General features: G+C 31.4%; 1 protein-coding gene across 1 annotated transcript in view; it reads left to right on the forward strand.

Moving 5' to 3' along the window:
• Positions 1 to 1,175, forward strand: part of LOC145324989 (polycystin-2-like protein 1) — a 28,904-nt gene extending 27,729 nt beyond the window's left edge. The window contains exons 23-24 of the mRNA XM_080167765.1: positions 244 to 401; positions 880 to 1,175. Coding sequence (XP_080023891.1) covers positions 244 to 401; positions 880 to 971 — 250 coding nt within the window. The 3' untranslated portion in view covers positions 972 to 1,175. The remainder of the gene's footprint in view (positions 1 to 243; positions 402 to 879) is intronic.
• Positions 1,176 to 16,821: the final 15,646 nt, after the last annotated feature.

Genomic DNA, 16,821 nt, shown 5'->3' on the forward strand with positions numbered 1-16,821 from the left:
CGGGATATGACGAGCAAAATTGAGTTACAGGAATCCGTTTTCTCCTCAGTCTCCTCGTTCTATCTACCTTTAACTCTACTAACATCAGCTACAGATGTACACTGTACAAAACTTTAATGACCAATTTTTTCCTCTTTTAATTATAATCTAAAGAAAGGGCAATTTAGGAGGTAAATTAATTTACTATCCATTGTCCATAATCGTTTTTGTAAATTTTGTATGTATGTAATTTTTGTTTTTTAGGTTGAATAGCAGAGTTGAAAGAATGGAGGGAGTGATTGATAACATAGTGGGTAAAATAGATTCAGTTCTGTCCAAGCTGGAGGCAATGGAGAGGTCTAAGAACAAGAGGAAGGCGAACATGAGCAAGATACTGGATGGATTTACCATGAATCCTGAGAGTAAGTTTGGTTTTATCAGGGATCTTAAGGGATATGGCAAGGCAGGAAAAAATAATACATTCCAACTAATGATAAACAAGATGATACCTTTAGTAGATAGCTTATAATTAGTTGAAAAGTTTTGACACTTAATGCCAATGAATAAAATTAAGAGATTAAAAAAACTTTAGGTACCAGTATAAGTTAAAGCCCATTGACCCAACCCCTCCCTGTGTTTTATGCAGTAACATTTAGGTTTTTCCTTTTTATAGATTTATCAAAGAAACCAAAATTATTTTGTGCTTTAACTTAAAGAGCCTACAGAGCATTAAACCACCTTTCCTTATTTTTTTTCGATTAATTGAAAATTAAAGGGAGGAAGTAGGTTTTTTCCCTGACTAGCCCTTTATTTATGGTGAGGGGGGAGGGTTGGCTTATTTTGCTAGAATATCTAAGCTATGCCATTTACATATGTATAACAATTCTATCCTTGTTTTAGTGAATGAAGAAGAGAAAAGACGCCAAGTAGAGGATCTATTCAACACTTGGGACTCAGAATCTAGACCTACCACATCTGGAGATGCTATCTAATTTCAAACATTAATAAAATAATGCAACAAGGATATTGCACTTGAGAAACATTATTTTTCCTTCAAATTTCTGAAAATAAAAATTTCATTTCAATCTTATAAAAAAAAGATTATCATTGATAAAAGTTTCATTGAGGTTAAAACTTAACTTTAAAACTATTCTTAATAAACATTTACTGAATAAAAATACCTAAAAGAAAAAAAATGATAATATCATTGATTAAAAATGTGATAAAATTCATAACAAAATCATCGAAAAAGTGATGTGATTTAAATCTAATTTATTATAAATGTATTTATCTTTTGAATTCAAAACAAACTATTTAAAAAAACATTCGAGCAATTGTTTAAAGTTAAAAATATTAAAATAAAAAATATGGTATTAAATTGAATTATTAGTTGTAGTTCTCACCTTCTGATACAAAAACTTCCTAAAAAATAAATGAAAAGTAATTTAAAAACAATGTTACTTCATTAAGACAAAAAACAAAACAAAATTAAAATGGCATAGCATAAAGTTAGAAATTAAAAACATATACTTTATATTAAACTGCCAAGCTTTGGTCTTGATGAAAGTGAAGCATTTCTACACTTTTTGTTCGACTGTCCGTCTGTTCGTAATGGCTTTAGCTGATAATATATTATAAAGTTAAGACAAAACATTGAAATAATATTATGCCGAAATATTGCATCTAGTTTTGTCAGAGAGAGGGAGAGAGAGAGAGAGAGAGAGAGAGAGAGAGAGAGAGAGAGAGAGAGAGAGAGAGAGAGAGAGAGAGAAGAGAGAGAGAGAAAGAGAGAGAGAGAGAGAGAGAGAGAGAGAGAGAGAGAGAGAGAGAGAGAGAGAGAGAGAGAGAGAGAGATGTTTAGATTTATAGAACATGTTTACATGCTAAAAATAATTGTACATTGAAATGAATTTAGTAAAAGTGTCTAACTTTTTATCTTTGTGACGTAACAAAAATCCACCTCTTTTTTAGGGGTTTCCTTTTCCACCTCCCCTCTCATCCTTCGATTTTTGTTACGTCACTAAGATAAAAAGTTAGACACTATTACTAGGTTCCATTGAAATTATTGACTATAATAAAAAATAGATTTCATAATGTAATTATTTAAACAAAGCAAATGAGCATAATTGCCACTAAATCTGTGTTAATAAAACAAAAGCTTTACACGAATTTATGCAAATACAGTATTTTTGTAATAGTCTTAAAGCAAATCCCTCCCCTTTCTACAAATGCAAGATTTTGAAATCACGAAAAAAGTTTTGGTCGAGTTGAAAATACAAATTATGCAAAAAGTAGTAAGTGTGTGTGTTGGAGGAAACCACTGTGGAAAAAAGTCAATTAAAACGGATGTATTATAATTAGGTAAGTTCCCTCAAAATTCCTAGACGATCACACAAACCCTCCATTCTCATTTTAAACTAAATTGGAAAAAAAGGGTGAGGGGTTGATTATTTTTCGTGTGTTTGATGTTTTCTTTTGGTCAGGTAAGGTAAGGTTATATTGGATACAGGGTAGCCCTAAAGAAGAAATTACCAACCCATTAAACTATGAGAGGGTGAGGGGGTTATATGCTTTCTAGGCACTTTAAGGGAAAGCATCTATTTTTTATATTTAAGATGAAATATTGAGGAGCTTTTTTAGATTTATGCATAACTTTTATATATCTTGGTACACTTTTTTCTGTTGTTTTTCCTTACCTATGCAAAGATAGCGTTTTAAAAATCCACAAAATTTCTACTTGTCAACAAAAAAATGTATGAAAGGGAAACAAAAAGAAGGATGGTTAAGAATGCATTAAAACTAAGAAGAGAATTCTTAAATTTGTAATCTCAAAATAAAATTCATTTGTGAAGCAAATGTATACAAATAGTCATTTAAAGTCCATGAGAAAACAAGGTTGACAATATCCAAGGCAAATCGACGGTCGAAATGGTGAAGTAAGTTAAAAAGTAGATACACAACAAGGCATAAGATTTTTAGAAATGCCTGGGCCCATGGATTGATAATTCGATTTGTTTGTACAATGATAATTATAGGTAATATGTTATTTATTCTAGCTTTTCATAAACTTAACATGTTAGAAATCCCCTGTCAGTTTAAACCTGGCAGGATTACTATAGCACTAAGTTGCAAACATGAAAGTATAGAAAGTGTATTCAAATTTTTGAGGAAGTAGGTTTTTTGTTTTCCGAATTTTAGGCTTTGTATTTATGTCCGTTGTCATCCTTGTTTTGTAATTTAAATGTGTATATCAAGCTTAATTCATAATTTATTTCAACTGCATAAATACTAGATAGCAAGGTCATGCTAGTTTTTCTTACTTACAATCTGTTTTGCAAGCTTTAAAATATTTTTTGAGTAAATCAAAAAATATTTGGTTAGTTTTTTCATTTGTTTCTTGTCATCCAGCTGAGGCAAACCCATTGACTTGAGGAATTGACTGGTTGTTTATCTCTATCATCATATTTTTTACTATTTTATAGAACTTATATTTTTAGGGAAGCTTTATATAGTTCCAGGGATGGTTTTTAGCTATTCTAATTTTATATTTAAGTCTTTAGGTTATTTTAGGCTTTTTTCTGCCCCCTTCCCATCCATCTGAATACATGGCCCCTAGTTGCTAAGAGCTGAGCCACTAGTAACAATATAAATCAAAATGTTTGAAGAACATAAAGCAATATTTGATTAGATGATGTTTTAACTGATCTTATAATAAATTTTATAAATATGAATCCGTTTATAAAAACAACAGGATGTCTGTATGTGTATGTGTCTTTGTGTCTTTTTGTATGTACCGAAGCTTAGGGGGCAGACCCCACTATAACCATTCCATGAGATATCGCCCTTTTTTCTTTTTCTTTTAATAATGAAATTAAAAGTGAGTGGTCGATTCCCCCCTACATTAGTGCCCCTAGAGTAAGTTTTCATTTTTAAATAATGAAGGAACAAACCCCAATTTTTACTATTTATCTATTTTTATTTCTCTACATATATATAAAGAATTGTTATTTGATTGGAAACAATTTGTAAATACTTGTCATCTCGAGTCCGATCCTTAAATGTATATTTGAGTGGTTTACTCTTACTGTCAAACTGAGACTGATTATATAGAGGTGTTATTTTTGTTACTTGTTAATTGTTACAGTTAACCTTAGTAAGATTCTTAAACAGCCTTTCTATTATTACTTGTTAACTATTAGTTATTCTTACAAAAGATATTCTGATGATTCTTTTCTTTAAAGCTATGTTAAATATGTATCAAGAGAACTTATTATCGTCGAGTTAATAACAATTTTCAACTTTCCAAAATTCGCGGATAAAACAGTGATTCTTTTAAAACAATGAAAACTCTCTAAAAAAGTGGGCAAGTATTGGACTAAGGTCTAAGCTGAGAGTACAACAGATTCACACTTGTGTGCTAAGGTTGGGCTTCAATCAAATAAAAAATTAAAATATAACACTTTCAAAAAGTTATCCAACAAAATTTCAAATATGATGCTGCTTATAGCTTCATGATATTTAGGTATATTCTATTCAATGAGAGGAATAAATCATTTGTTTATTGGTAATTAAAATTAGAGATGGTTTGCTTATAACTTTCTATGTTCTAGTGCTTAGAGGTAGCCACTAGTATATATAAAAAGAAAAGTTATAATATAAAAGAACTAGAGACTACGCCTCTAGGGAAAGTGCGGGTCCATCTTCCCTAAAGAAAACCTAAAAAACACCAAAGAACCAGTAGACTTATTACCTGAGAACTACAACCACATTGTTTCTATGGAAATCGAGATCTTAAGCTACAGACAGACGGACAAACATCGTACTACTTTGTGTTATTGATATAAATTTTTTTGTGTTAACCCCATTGCAGATATAATCTAATAACCATATCCTGTGTTCACATTATCACAAATCCCAACACCCATTCACTCAACATTACCAACAATAGTATCAGGGATATGGGGATAGCACAATTGAAGATATGAAACATCTTGTATTTTTAACTTGTTCCTGAGCTTTTTGGGGAGTGTATTATTTACGCTTTTTGTTTATAAACCCCCATTTAGAGTTAAACTGATGGGACAATCATTATATAATAATAACTGGATATATTTTTGTATGCCTTTCTGTCTGTCTGTAGTTAAAGGGAGTGTTAACGTAAAAATTTCTCATCTGCTTATCAAATCTTAACATTTGCTAAGTACATTTCACTACACTGATCAACCAAAAACGTCCTATTAACAAAAATATCCAGGAATATTGCCTTGATTTTATGGTATTTTTGAAGGTAAAAAGGAAAAAAAAAACAGGGAAAATCTGAACGTTTTTGTTTCTTGTAATGTTTGTAGGGATATTTAACTTGTCATATATAGTTGAAACAGTTTACTTACTGTTAAGGATTTATTATATGATATAAAATTGCCAATTAGTTTTTTCCCCAATCTTGGACATAGTAAAAATCGGCCGAAAAAGCCGTTTTTTTAAGGAAACGAGAGACAGTTTTGCCCTATCTTTGAGATTATATGAATGAGATGATGTTAAGGTTTGATAATCAGATGAGAAATTTTCCCTTTAAGGATCTTGGTAACTGGTGAACCGATAGGGTTCCCACTATGTGAAGACTCGTATACACACTGAGATAGTTTATAATTATTTGGATTAAGTATAGGAGCGCAGCCGCTTGTGTAGAGCAAAATGTGTGGTTGAAGGGGGTGAAATAAAATTTTTCTTCCAAATAAAAAAAAAAATATTTATAATTGTGTTTCTCGTATTCATTCGAATCCGGTGGATAGGAACCATACGAAAAAACTATGTCTTGCATCGTATTATATCCAGGTTTTTTTTAGCCGGTGCCTTCGGCAACTCGGGTCTAAAAAAACTGGATTTAATCTCATAATTGTACTTTCTATATCCGCGGAAAGCCGTTTATAATACAATTGCGAGAAATAACTATTCCGTTATTCCTGAATTTTTATTTGTTCTAACAGACAAACATAAAAAAAGATTTTATACAAACCTAAAAAGCACAGACTGGCAAACAGACATACAAACAATCAACATTCCTATTTACTGACACAATTAAGAACAGACAAACATAAAACTGTTGTCAGATTTACAAACAAACATGGAATAGTTATTTTTCGCATCGTATTATAAACGGCTTTCCGCGGATATAGAATGTACAATTATAAGATTAAAACCAGTTTTTTTAGACCCGAGGTGCCAAAGGCACGGGCTAACAAACTGGGTTTAATCTTATGATTGTACATTTTTATATTCGTAGAAAGCTGGATATAATACGATGTTAGATATAGTTTTTTTTGTATGGATGACAACCGGTTCCTATCCACCGGATTCGAATGAATACGAGAAAGACAAATATAAGATTGTACATATAGTTACAATAGCACTGCACTATGAAATCAAACAGATACATTTACACTTTTTCTACTTTATAAGTCTTACTAGCGGCTTCGCCCCTAGCCTCTAGGGGCTTTGCCCCAAGAGGTGATCATTGGGGGGGTTTGGGTTGTCCCAACCACCAAGAAAATAGCCTAAAACCAACACAGGACCAGTAAGTATACTCCCTGAAGAGTAGAATCCGATCGGTTCAGTGGTTACCGAGATCTTAAGGGACTGACAGACGGACAGACAGACATCATTCTACTTTGTATTATAGATAAGCATTAACAATAGTTATTTATTGCTAAGATGTAAAAAGTACTTAATTAACTCCGTAATTCATATTGAATAGATAAAACTATGATTTCATCATCACTTAAAGGGTGATTTGTTATATCTGTCTTTAAAAACGATGCTAATATCCAATATCTATAATACAAAGTAGAACGATGTCTGTTTGTCTGTTTGTTTGTTTGTAGCGAAGGATCTCGCTAACTGCTGAACCGATCGGGTTCTCCATTACAGGTCCCGGGAAGGTTTATAACTATTTTCTTGGGGGTGGGGGACACCCCTAACCTCCCCAAAAAATGAAAAATACCTCCCCCAAAAAAACTAAAGCTAAAATAGTGGGGTCGACTACCCCCCCCCCCCGACAAAGAATTTTTTTAAAAAATTTTCTTTTAAATCTAAAATACGAAAATTTGGTTTGATCATATGTCTTAGGAGAAAGCCTCTAGAGGCTAGGGGTGAAGCCGCTAGTATTATATAAAGCAGCAGTTGATAAAATATCAACATTAGTAAATCTATTATTCAATATCGAAATTGCCTGTATCTTAGAGCATCACCGATTAGCTGACAGACCAAGTAAGTTATAAATTGGCTGCTAATTGAAAAAAATCAGCCCTTAATATTAGATAGATGATAATAAAGTCAGGGGGAATATTTTGAATTATACAGCAGCTTTTAAATTAAAAACAAGGATTAACTTGTTAAATATAATTTTATTAAATTTATTGCCATTCCATATATTCATATAATTTTTATTAAAATATGACTAGAACCCATTTTTAAAAGTTATTAAAAAAAGATTTAAAGTTTAAACAAATCTCCAAAAGATTTACAGCCAAGGAAACAAAATAAGCTGCAAATTTATGTAGCATTCAAGAAAACAAGGATAATACAGTCGAATAATGACAAAGCCTTGTAAACTGTATCATGAATGTATATTTTATATGAAAAAACCTATTTTCCCTAATTTTTTCTCTCTTAAAATATAGCAATCAATAAAGATTGTCATCTTCAGGTTAGCATAAATGCAAAAATTGCCATTATTACCTCTCAATAAAAAAAGAAATGATATTATATAAAACAGAGATATTCCTAAAATTAGCATAAAAATTACTTTTATAAAGGTTTGTTGCTACAGGTATAAGAACAAATATGCATTTCCTGCTGATCAACCGACTGTCTAACTTGTGAAAAAGCCTCACTGGCGAAAATGTGCATAATGCACACTTACTACTGCAGAACAAAAAACAAATCATCCCCTATCTATCTATATATTTGCTTATATTGTATTCTATTTCTAGCGGCTTCGCCTCTGGTCCTAAAACATTAAAAAGATTTGCCACAAAACTTTCGACACCTAACTTTATTTTTGTTTTGTAAATCAAAAATAAAGTTTTGGATGATAGTTGTTTGTCCTAATACCTAATACTTTCACAGGATCAGTATGTTTATTTCCTGAAAAGTAAGGCCCAATCGTATCAGAGTTTACAAAGATCTAAAGCTTCAGGCAGACGAACGAATACTTGATATTGTCTTAATTCTTTTGAATAAAAGATGATATGTAAATTAAATCCTTATAATAAAGTAAAAGGGTGTTTTTCTGTGTGTTTGTACCAAAGGATCTCGCTAACCGCTGAACCGATCGGGTTCTTCTTAACAGGGTAGCTTTACATTTTCCCAGGAAGGTTTATAACTGTTTTGGGGGAGGGTACAACCACCCTCCCAAGAGAAATTGCTCCTAGAGGCCTCTAGGGGGTGTGGCCGCTATTTATTATGAAAGCACCAACAAAGAAGAAATTATTTTTTTTCCCTTTTCGTCAAAAACATATTACCATCTAATAATAAGCTCCGATATAATAGGCTCTATAAATGCCAAAAACCCTTCTCAAATAGTTTTCACTGTTTTTGATACATGTGTATATAGAATACTAATCACTCCTCCTTATGGGTATTATATATTTATTATATATACTGTAGGGTGGATCGATTTTATTTTTTATTTGATTTACATTCATGGCAATATACAGTATAAGGGCTAAACCCTTAGAAGCCTCTAGGGGCACTTTTGGAATGATTGAGGGTTGAGTTACCTCAATCTTTAATTTTAAAAAAGTTTAACAGATTATGCTCAACTCTAAAAATGTTATAATCAAACCTAGTAACAATAAGAAGCTTTACGGTAAAGGAGAAACTTTTCGGTTTAGAAGTTAACGAGTTTCATGTTACTTTTAATTGATTAATAAACTTATTTTTTAAGTTTACCTGTTTTTATTTTTTAACATAAACAACTTTCTGATTCTAACCTGTAACTGAGTAACTTTCTGCATTGATAACGTGCATATTATGAACAAAATGTTCTTGCTTATAAAAATATAAAACTTCAATTTCTAAAAATCAGCTTCTCCTAACCACATTTTATTTACATGTATTTATTTCTCTGTGAATTAATCAGTTAATCGAATGGAAAATTGGTTTCCAGTTAGTTTCAGGGAACATGGAATTAGTAAATTGTTAGAAATATAATAGTGTTAGTATGCTGATCAGTTCAGTAAATTTGTATAGTTTGTTTATTTTATTCTGCTTTACACCCCAATTTATGTCTAGCATATTCCCTAAGAAATCTTACACCCCCAGACGATTATATAACACCTCTCTTATTGTCTTTTTTAACACCCTAAAATTTTAAGGAGCGCATCGCGCACTCCCCTGGCAAAAAAAACTGTACACGCCACTACAAACTACATAGATGATCATTAAACTATTAGGTGTTTCGCTTGTTTGACTATGCTTTATTTCATTAAAACTGTGTTTAATTGTGTTATAAAAAAATTAAATTAAAATTATACATAAACACTATACTTCCTTGGTTGACAGGACTCATCATTTGCTGGTATGTTATTCTAACATTATTTTTCAACTAAATTAGATACACATATCCCTTTATCTCCAGTTTATCTCCCTTCTTCTTTTTTTATTTGCAAAAGCGTAGTATCATTTTCTAAGAATGAGGGAGGGAGGGGACATTAGAATTTAAAATACATAGGTACCCAAAGTTTTTTGTCAACTGAAAAGCTATTGGAGCTTTTTTTTAAATTTTGATTTGTTGAAAACAGAAAGTGTTCATACATTTCAATTTATTCTATCATAGAGATTGTGCAATTACATTGTCTTATCCATTATCATTATCAGCCCAGAATAGAATAACGGAGCAAGCTATTCTGCACTCTATTTTACTCTTTTATGTATATGCTCTTGACTTTTAATTGTGGTGGATTGATAAATCTTGTCTTTAAAAACTTTTTAGGTTTAAATTTACACTTTTTCTAAACATTCTTTTAAATTACCTTTACGATTTAAATTTACTTTTAACCGTCGTTTGATAATTTTGTTTTTAGGCTGTATATCTTTAATATCACCCAAAAGAAGTTATAAAATCATCTCTTTACCATCTTGTAAATAATTGTTCTTGTAATTTATATAATAGAATATATTTTTTGGCAATGCAGGTTATTGTTTATCTAGTCATTTTACTTAATGTTTATATTGTAATTGTGTAAAGCTCACATATGTTACGTTAGTAGGATGGTAAAAGCTGTTTTTAATGTTTGACTGTTCATTCGTACGTAGGTCCGATTATCCGTAACGCCTATAAAATAGTTTTAAATCTAATATGAAGGCGGGGTTTATTTCATATCTATTTTGTTGTTACTGGACAAAGTGTCTAAAAATCAGCCATGTGACGTCATAAAAATGAGAGAGATGAGAGGAGGAGTGGGAAAGAAAACCCCTAAAAAAGAGGTGGATAATCACTAATTTGTATGACGTCACATGGCTGATTTTTGAGACACTTAAGTTACTTTTTTTTGCTAAATATTACTTTGCAAAACAATATAACTAGATATGATATTGGCGATTCCTAGTACTATTGGGTACAGTAACACATCTAGTAAAGTAAAGTCCCTATTTCTAAATTAGAAAAAGAACTTTCTTTTGTCTGATTTTTGTTTCGCTTTAATGAATGTTAATTCTTATATAAAAGTAACAGAATGTATTTTTCTATGTGTGTTTGTGTGTGTATTTTATCTTAAGATCTCGCTAACCACTGAACCAATATGGTTCTCCTATACACTAAGGCCTTTCATGGATAAAGGGAAGGTTTATAACTATTTTGAGGGAGGTTTCCACCAACACCACCTGCTAGTGGCATCTAAATCTGTATGTACACCCATGTATATATTTATGCCATTAATAATGGGTAGAGGTTTAGATTGTGGGTAAACTTAATACCTCTGATATTTTAAAATAAAAATACATTAATTGTCCTATACATATATGAATAGTAAACCCTATTTCTAGATATTTATCCTTTTTATTGAAAACTGATATCTAAAAAGTTTAATGATAAAATACTTTCATTTCTATTTTCTTTATGCAACTATACATTTAAATAAACGAATTCAGGTTCTTTGTAATGAAAGTAATGATTTTTGATTTAAATCAATTAATATAAAATTCGAAAATATATTAAGGTAGTTGTATTGGGAAATTTAGCAAGACTTATTTTATAATAAAACATCAAATGTACCTTCATAGTCAAACTGTCTTTAAATATAACTATTTATAATTATTAGTGAACCTACTGAATGAACATAGTGACTGACAGTTCTAATATGAATATAGTGAACGTAATCTTCTTGAATTTATATGGGTGTTTTAAATCACAAACACCACCTTGATAATTTATTTCTTGCCCCTGCAAGATCAGACTCTATATCTGCGGGATACTTGCCCTGCGGGTCTTTTAAAACCTTTTCTAACATGAAAAGTTTGTTCGTGTTCCAGATGCAAATTGAGGGAAACACCGCCTTGTGAAATATCGAAATATTGTGTCAGTTTCAAGTTACTGGGCAACATTAAGAGGAATGGAAAATAAATACTCAATGGTTTCAGATTGGTCCTTATAAGTGCTGCAAGCCTTTGTTTAAAAGGAGACACAATAATATTAATATGAAAGTAAAACGATGACTGTCTGTGTGTCTGTAGCGAATGATGTCGCTAACCGCGCTGAATGTATATGATTATACTGTACAGTGAACATTCTTATTGGTCATCACTATTTTGGGGGAGATTATCTCAACCATCCCAAGAGAATTCGTCCCTTTAGAAATCCCCCAGCAAACAAAATTCTATGTCTATCTCAAAATTTTAGGGGGAGAAAGTCACTCAAAAATCAGACACATGACGCCATAAAAATAATGGAGATGATATAAGAAGTGGGAAAGAAAACCGACAAAAAAGAGATGGATATTTCCTCATTATTATGACGTCACATGGCTAATTGTTTAGTGACTTTCTCCCCCTACTCAAAATTACATAAATATAGGATACTGAATATTAGCATATGACTTGATTGTAAAAATGCTTTGCTGTATAAATTATACCTAAATGCTATATGAGTTATCACGCCCAAAAGGTATAATAGCTTCGCTCTTAAAATAATGTAGACGACATATGTACTGTAATTTGGCCCCTGTTAAAATAAGCTAAAGTAAAGTGACATTATAAAATACCAGTAAGTGATAAATAGAAATAGCAAAGACTGTCAAGTTTTGCTCCCTTTCAAAATGTTTAGATTGTCAGTATTGTGATTAGAAAACCTGCTAGATATAATTTCTTTAACCCTATTTATGGGAGGGAAATTATATTTATATACATCTCCGAGAAGGAAGAATAAATTGGCCAATAATCTACCTATTGTAGCTAATTTAAACAGCAAATCCAATTGGCTACAGGTGTCGTTCCAATCCAGGCATATTTTAAAATGTAAGGATATTTAAAAATGCGGAATTAAAATTTGTGTTTGTTATTTAGGGCTCGCTACGTTATTAATAATTTATTCGTTGGTCAAATCCGTTTATCAGGACATGTAGGCCCAGGCAGATAGTCGGCTAAGGATTAGCTTAAATTAGTTAGCTCTAGCTCTAACTTGATGTATTAAAGCCCGGCTGTTAATACTGCTTTCTTTAATTGTTTTTTTAACCATTCAATTCAACTACTAGCTAAACGTGATACTGTATTAATTTTGAAATAGTTTTGCTCAATCAATACACATACCAACAAAGTCAAACAAAAACAAATCAAATGGAGAAGGAAGTGTTTCTAACTTTACACTCTCTTCCTTTTCTCTATTATTTTATTCCTTCTTCTTTTATTATGTTCAAAAATATGGGAAAAATTTTTTTGAATTCTATGATGTTTCTTTTTAAAATAATGATAGAAAAAAATCCTTCAATGAAAACAGTTGATAATATTAAAGCCAATCTTTCAAGTGCTCTGTATAAAAGTGAATAATGATTCATGTAACATCTAAGCATTGTTTCGATGTAAGGGGTCACTTTTGATAATTAGCTCCTAAATAACTAAATATGCAAATGGCAATTTCTGGGACAATTTAGAAATTTTTTTTGTCTCAAAATGATATTTCATTCATACTTCTTCATTTAGACTTATGAATATAATTTTGTTCCTCAATTTTAAGCACTGATACTCTATCAATTGTACTGATTATTTGTCCTACTATTTGCCTCATTTATTGAGTTTCCCTACTCATAAACTTCTGATAACCTTGTTCTTGTTCAAATTAATAAACTGTTGAGTTCAAATCAAATCAGAAAGAGAATTAGAGCGAGAAAAAGTGAGAGAGAAAGAGAGGGGGACAAATAAAAACTGGAATTAATGGGGGAAAATTTGAATGGGGAAAAATCCGCGAGAAATTTAGTCAGAGATGTTATTCACTCACACTCTACTCGGAGATGGTTCAGATCCGTTGCGGTTTGCTCAATATTGCCGGAGAATACCGGGGGGGATATATTCATTGGAGATAAATGGACGTGGTGTTGGGGGGGGGGGGGGGGGGATATTTCTAAATGAGAAGTATATTTACAGTACTTGAAAATAAGAGATGGGTTATGGGGTAGCGTGAGGAGGGGTAAGGGTTATTTCTGGGCCAGTATTGGCTTAAGGAAACGGCATGTAGAAGATTATTTGTAGTTTTGGTGGTTACCTTTGAACCGTAGCATATTCGGTTGCAACATACCTGTTAATGTACCTATTTATTCTATATAATATGTAATGTACAGTAGGCAACTATTTAAAAAAAGAATTATCTTAATTTGTAATTAAAACATTAATTATGTATTTGCTCACATTACATTGTTATACTGAAGTTTTATTAGATTTCATATTACTAGTTTTAACTTGTGATTTTAAAAGCCAAAAAATTGAAGTAAACAAAAGCATTAAATGAGAATTTTTGAATCAGAGCAATAAAAGGATCTTTTCAGCATTAAATTTTGAAGTATTTGGATGTTTTTTTTATATTGGAAATTGGTCTTTTTGGTCGCATTATTTAGACCACCGCTTTTTCACGATGATCTTGCAAAAAATGAGCTTTCTTTAAAAATGTGTATTTAGTTGCCTTGAAAACGTAGATTTACAAGCTAACTTTAAATGAATAAATTAGGTTAGGTTGACTTGCTATAAGTGGCTGTAACTAAATTTTACGACTGAGGGTGACTGCAACCAATTTGCTAGGACGGGCTTAACCTTTTGTCTAAGCCGTAAAGATAAAGATAAGTATTGTTTGGTGGCTTATATAAGCTGCTTAGCTGAGGCTATGGTATCTAAATAACAAACAAACATGCATACATACCTAATTTTTCAATTATATAAACTTTATCTTCTTCTATATTATTGATTGATTGTAAGTTAATACAAAATTTTTATTTTGTTTATTTTATTTAAATTAAAAAATAGCATAAACCCTTACCAAGACATAGCTCCCATAAATTGTGGTCATGTAGGGAGATGTACCTATAGCTGATATCGTCCACAACTCTAATATCCATACTATAAATTACATTAGGCAGAATTTCATATATAAGAAATTAAGAATTATTTCATCAGTAGTCAATTGTCCTATCTGTTCCATGAATTCTGGCATTTTTAGTGATCCTTATAGACAAGAAAACATTATCTATAAAAAAATGTCTATAAATTTTTTACATTATGGATTACTTGTAGGTTAGCTGTCAACCTTAATTCTGTCACATATTATCAAGTATTGTTTGTTGTTATAAGGTGATTTACATTGTTTACTATGTTGTTGTTACTATTTTTCAGGGATCTTAAAGGATAAGACAATTGACAAAATAACTTGAATTAAATTGAACATGCATGTACGTATGTTTCTGTCTGTAAGTTATAGAAATTGACTATATTTAAATATTCTCTTGTTTTCGTATTATCATTCTATTATTTATGTTTAATATCTACCGAAAAACTAGGATTTTTAACAACTAAAACTTCATTTAAACCGCCTCATCCATATTAAGCCGCGCGGATTACGTAGGTCATCCTATAAGCCTTTCAATAATTTATATACTATTTGCTGGTTATTTATTGTTTTCAAAAAAGATACAAATTGTGATTGTTATCATTTGCGTAATGGAAAGTTAAAATTCAAATAAAAATTTATGTGCAATTGTTCAAAATGAGTTTTACTTTTTTTGTCCCAGATTTGAGAGTTGAAATATTTTTTGTTCGTGGCGTAACTTTTACTATATCTGTTTTTTTGTTTGTCTTCTACTGGTTAATGAATCAATAAATGTTTAGATATAATCCAGACATCATTCTGGCCCACGTGTTGGAGACCCTTTTCGTATGAAGGCAAATTGCTTTCTGTTCTTTTGTAAGGATTTAGCTGTTAATGTTTCTGACGTTATTAGCTAAATTTAAAGAATGAGGACAGGGCACCCACTCTGCATGGGTACAGAGTTACCCATATGTGTGTGGACATTCTATTGACAAATGACCATCTACTCTATAACTTACTTGGATCTGCTGTCTGTCCGTTTTGCTAAAGTAGTTATTTATCGCATCTTTTTTAAAGCAAATATTAAAAAAATGCAAACATGGCTCTATATCTCATTCATTATGTTTGTCTTTCTTTCTTTCATATTCACTCTTTTTAATGAGCTTTGCTCATTTGATAGCGGAAATTTCCGACACAAAAATCCAGCAATCTATCTAAAATAGCAAACAGGTAAATCATATTTATTTCTCCTTCATAAAGTATTGACCAAGCATTACCGACAGACCGAAGGACCAAGTAAATTAAACGGAAACGTCACAATTAAATTAAGTCGTATATCATGAATAGCAGCCGCGAAAATTTAATAACATAATTATAGAGCAGCCCCTCTAGTTAATAAGAGGCATATTAATATAATGAAAGAGATAATAGTTACTTATCGAATCGTATTAAAGACAGCTTTTCGCGTATATTAAAATTAAAAATGTCCAGGTTGATTCCAATTTTGTTAACCCCGAGGGGCCGTTGGCCCGTGCAAATAAATAGGATTAACATTATGATTTTTATTTATTATGCGAAGGAAAAATTCTGTAATACGATACGACAATTGTTTGTTTTTTCAGTATAGCTTAAAACCGGTTCTAATCCAGCAAAAAATTAAGCAGTTTCGAAACCATTCTAAACAAATATTATACATACACACAAACAAACTATCTTTACACCAGTTTGCCAAGATTTGAGCAAAATTTCAAAATTATAACTAAATCAATTTTCTGCAAATATATATTTCTCAAAAATTGTTCAGTTTCCGTTGGAAATTTTATACAAAGGGGGGACATTAGGGGAATGATACAAGGATGGTAATTTTACCAAGAAGCGCAGCTGATAGAGTAACCATAGGCCTCTAGGGGCACTTGAAATAAAGAGGGAGGGGTTAAGGAAGGGTGGGTGGTCGACCCACCCCCCCTTTTTAATTTTACCTTAAAAAGAAAAATGAGAAGCTACAGTGTAAATGAGAACCATATCGTTCAGTGGTTAGCGAGATCCTCCGGTACACACAGACAAATACAGATCCTGTTATATTTATATTTATTTTATGTCCATTGTAGCATGACCGACAGACTAACGGTACAAGTAATTTATATATTGCTAAATCATCCGAATCTGATTAAATTTTTTTTTTAATCGGACAAACCTAATTCATATGTATCTTTTGTAAGGTTAATGTTTGTTGTTTTAGTGCTTTCCCTCAAAGTGTCTATCAAGCACTGACACCCAAT

Source organism: Acartia tonsa, chromosome 7, assembly GCF_053477335.1.
Source record: "Acartia tonsa isolate MP-2025a chromosome 7, ASM5347733v1, whole genome shotgun sequence".
Classification (NCBI taxonomy): Eukaryota; Metazoa; Arthropoda; class Copepoda; order Calanoida; family Acartiidae; genus Acartia; species Acartia tonsa.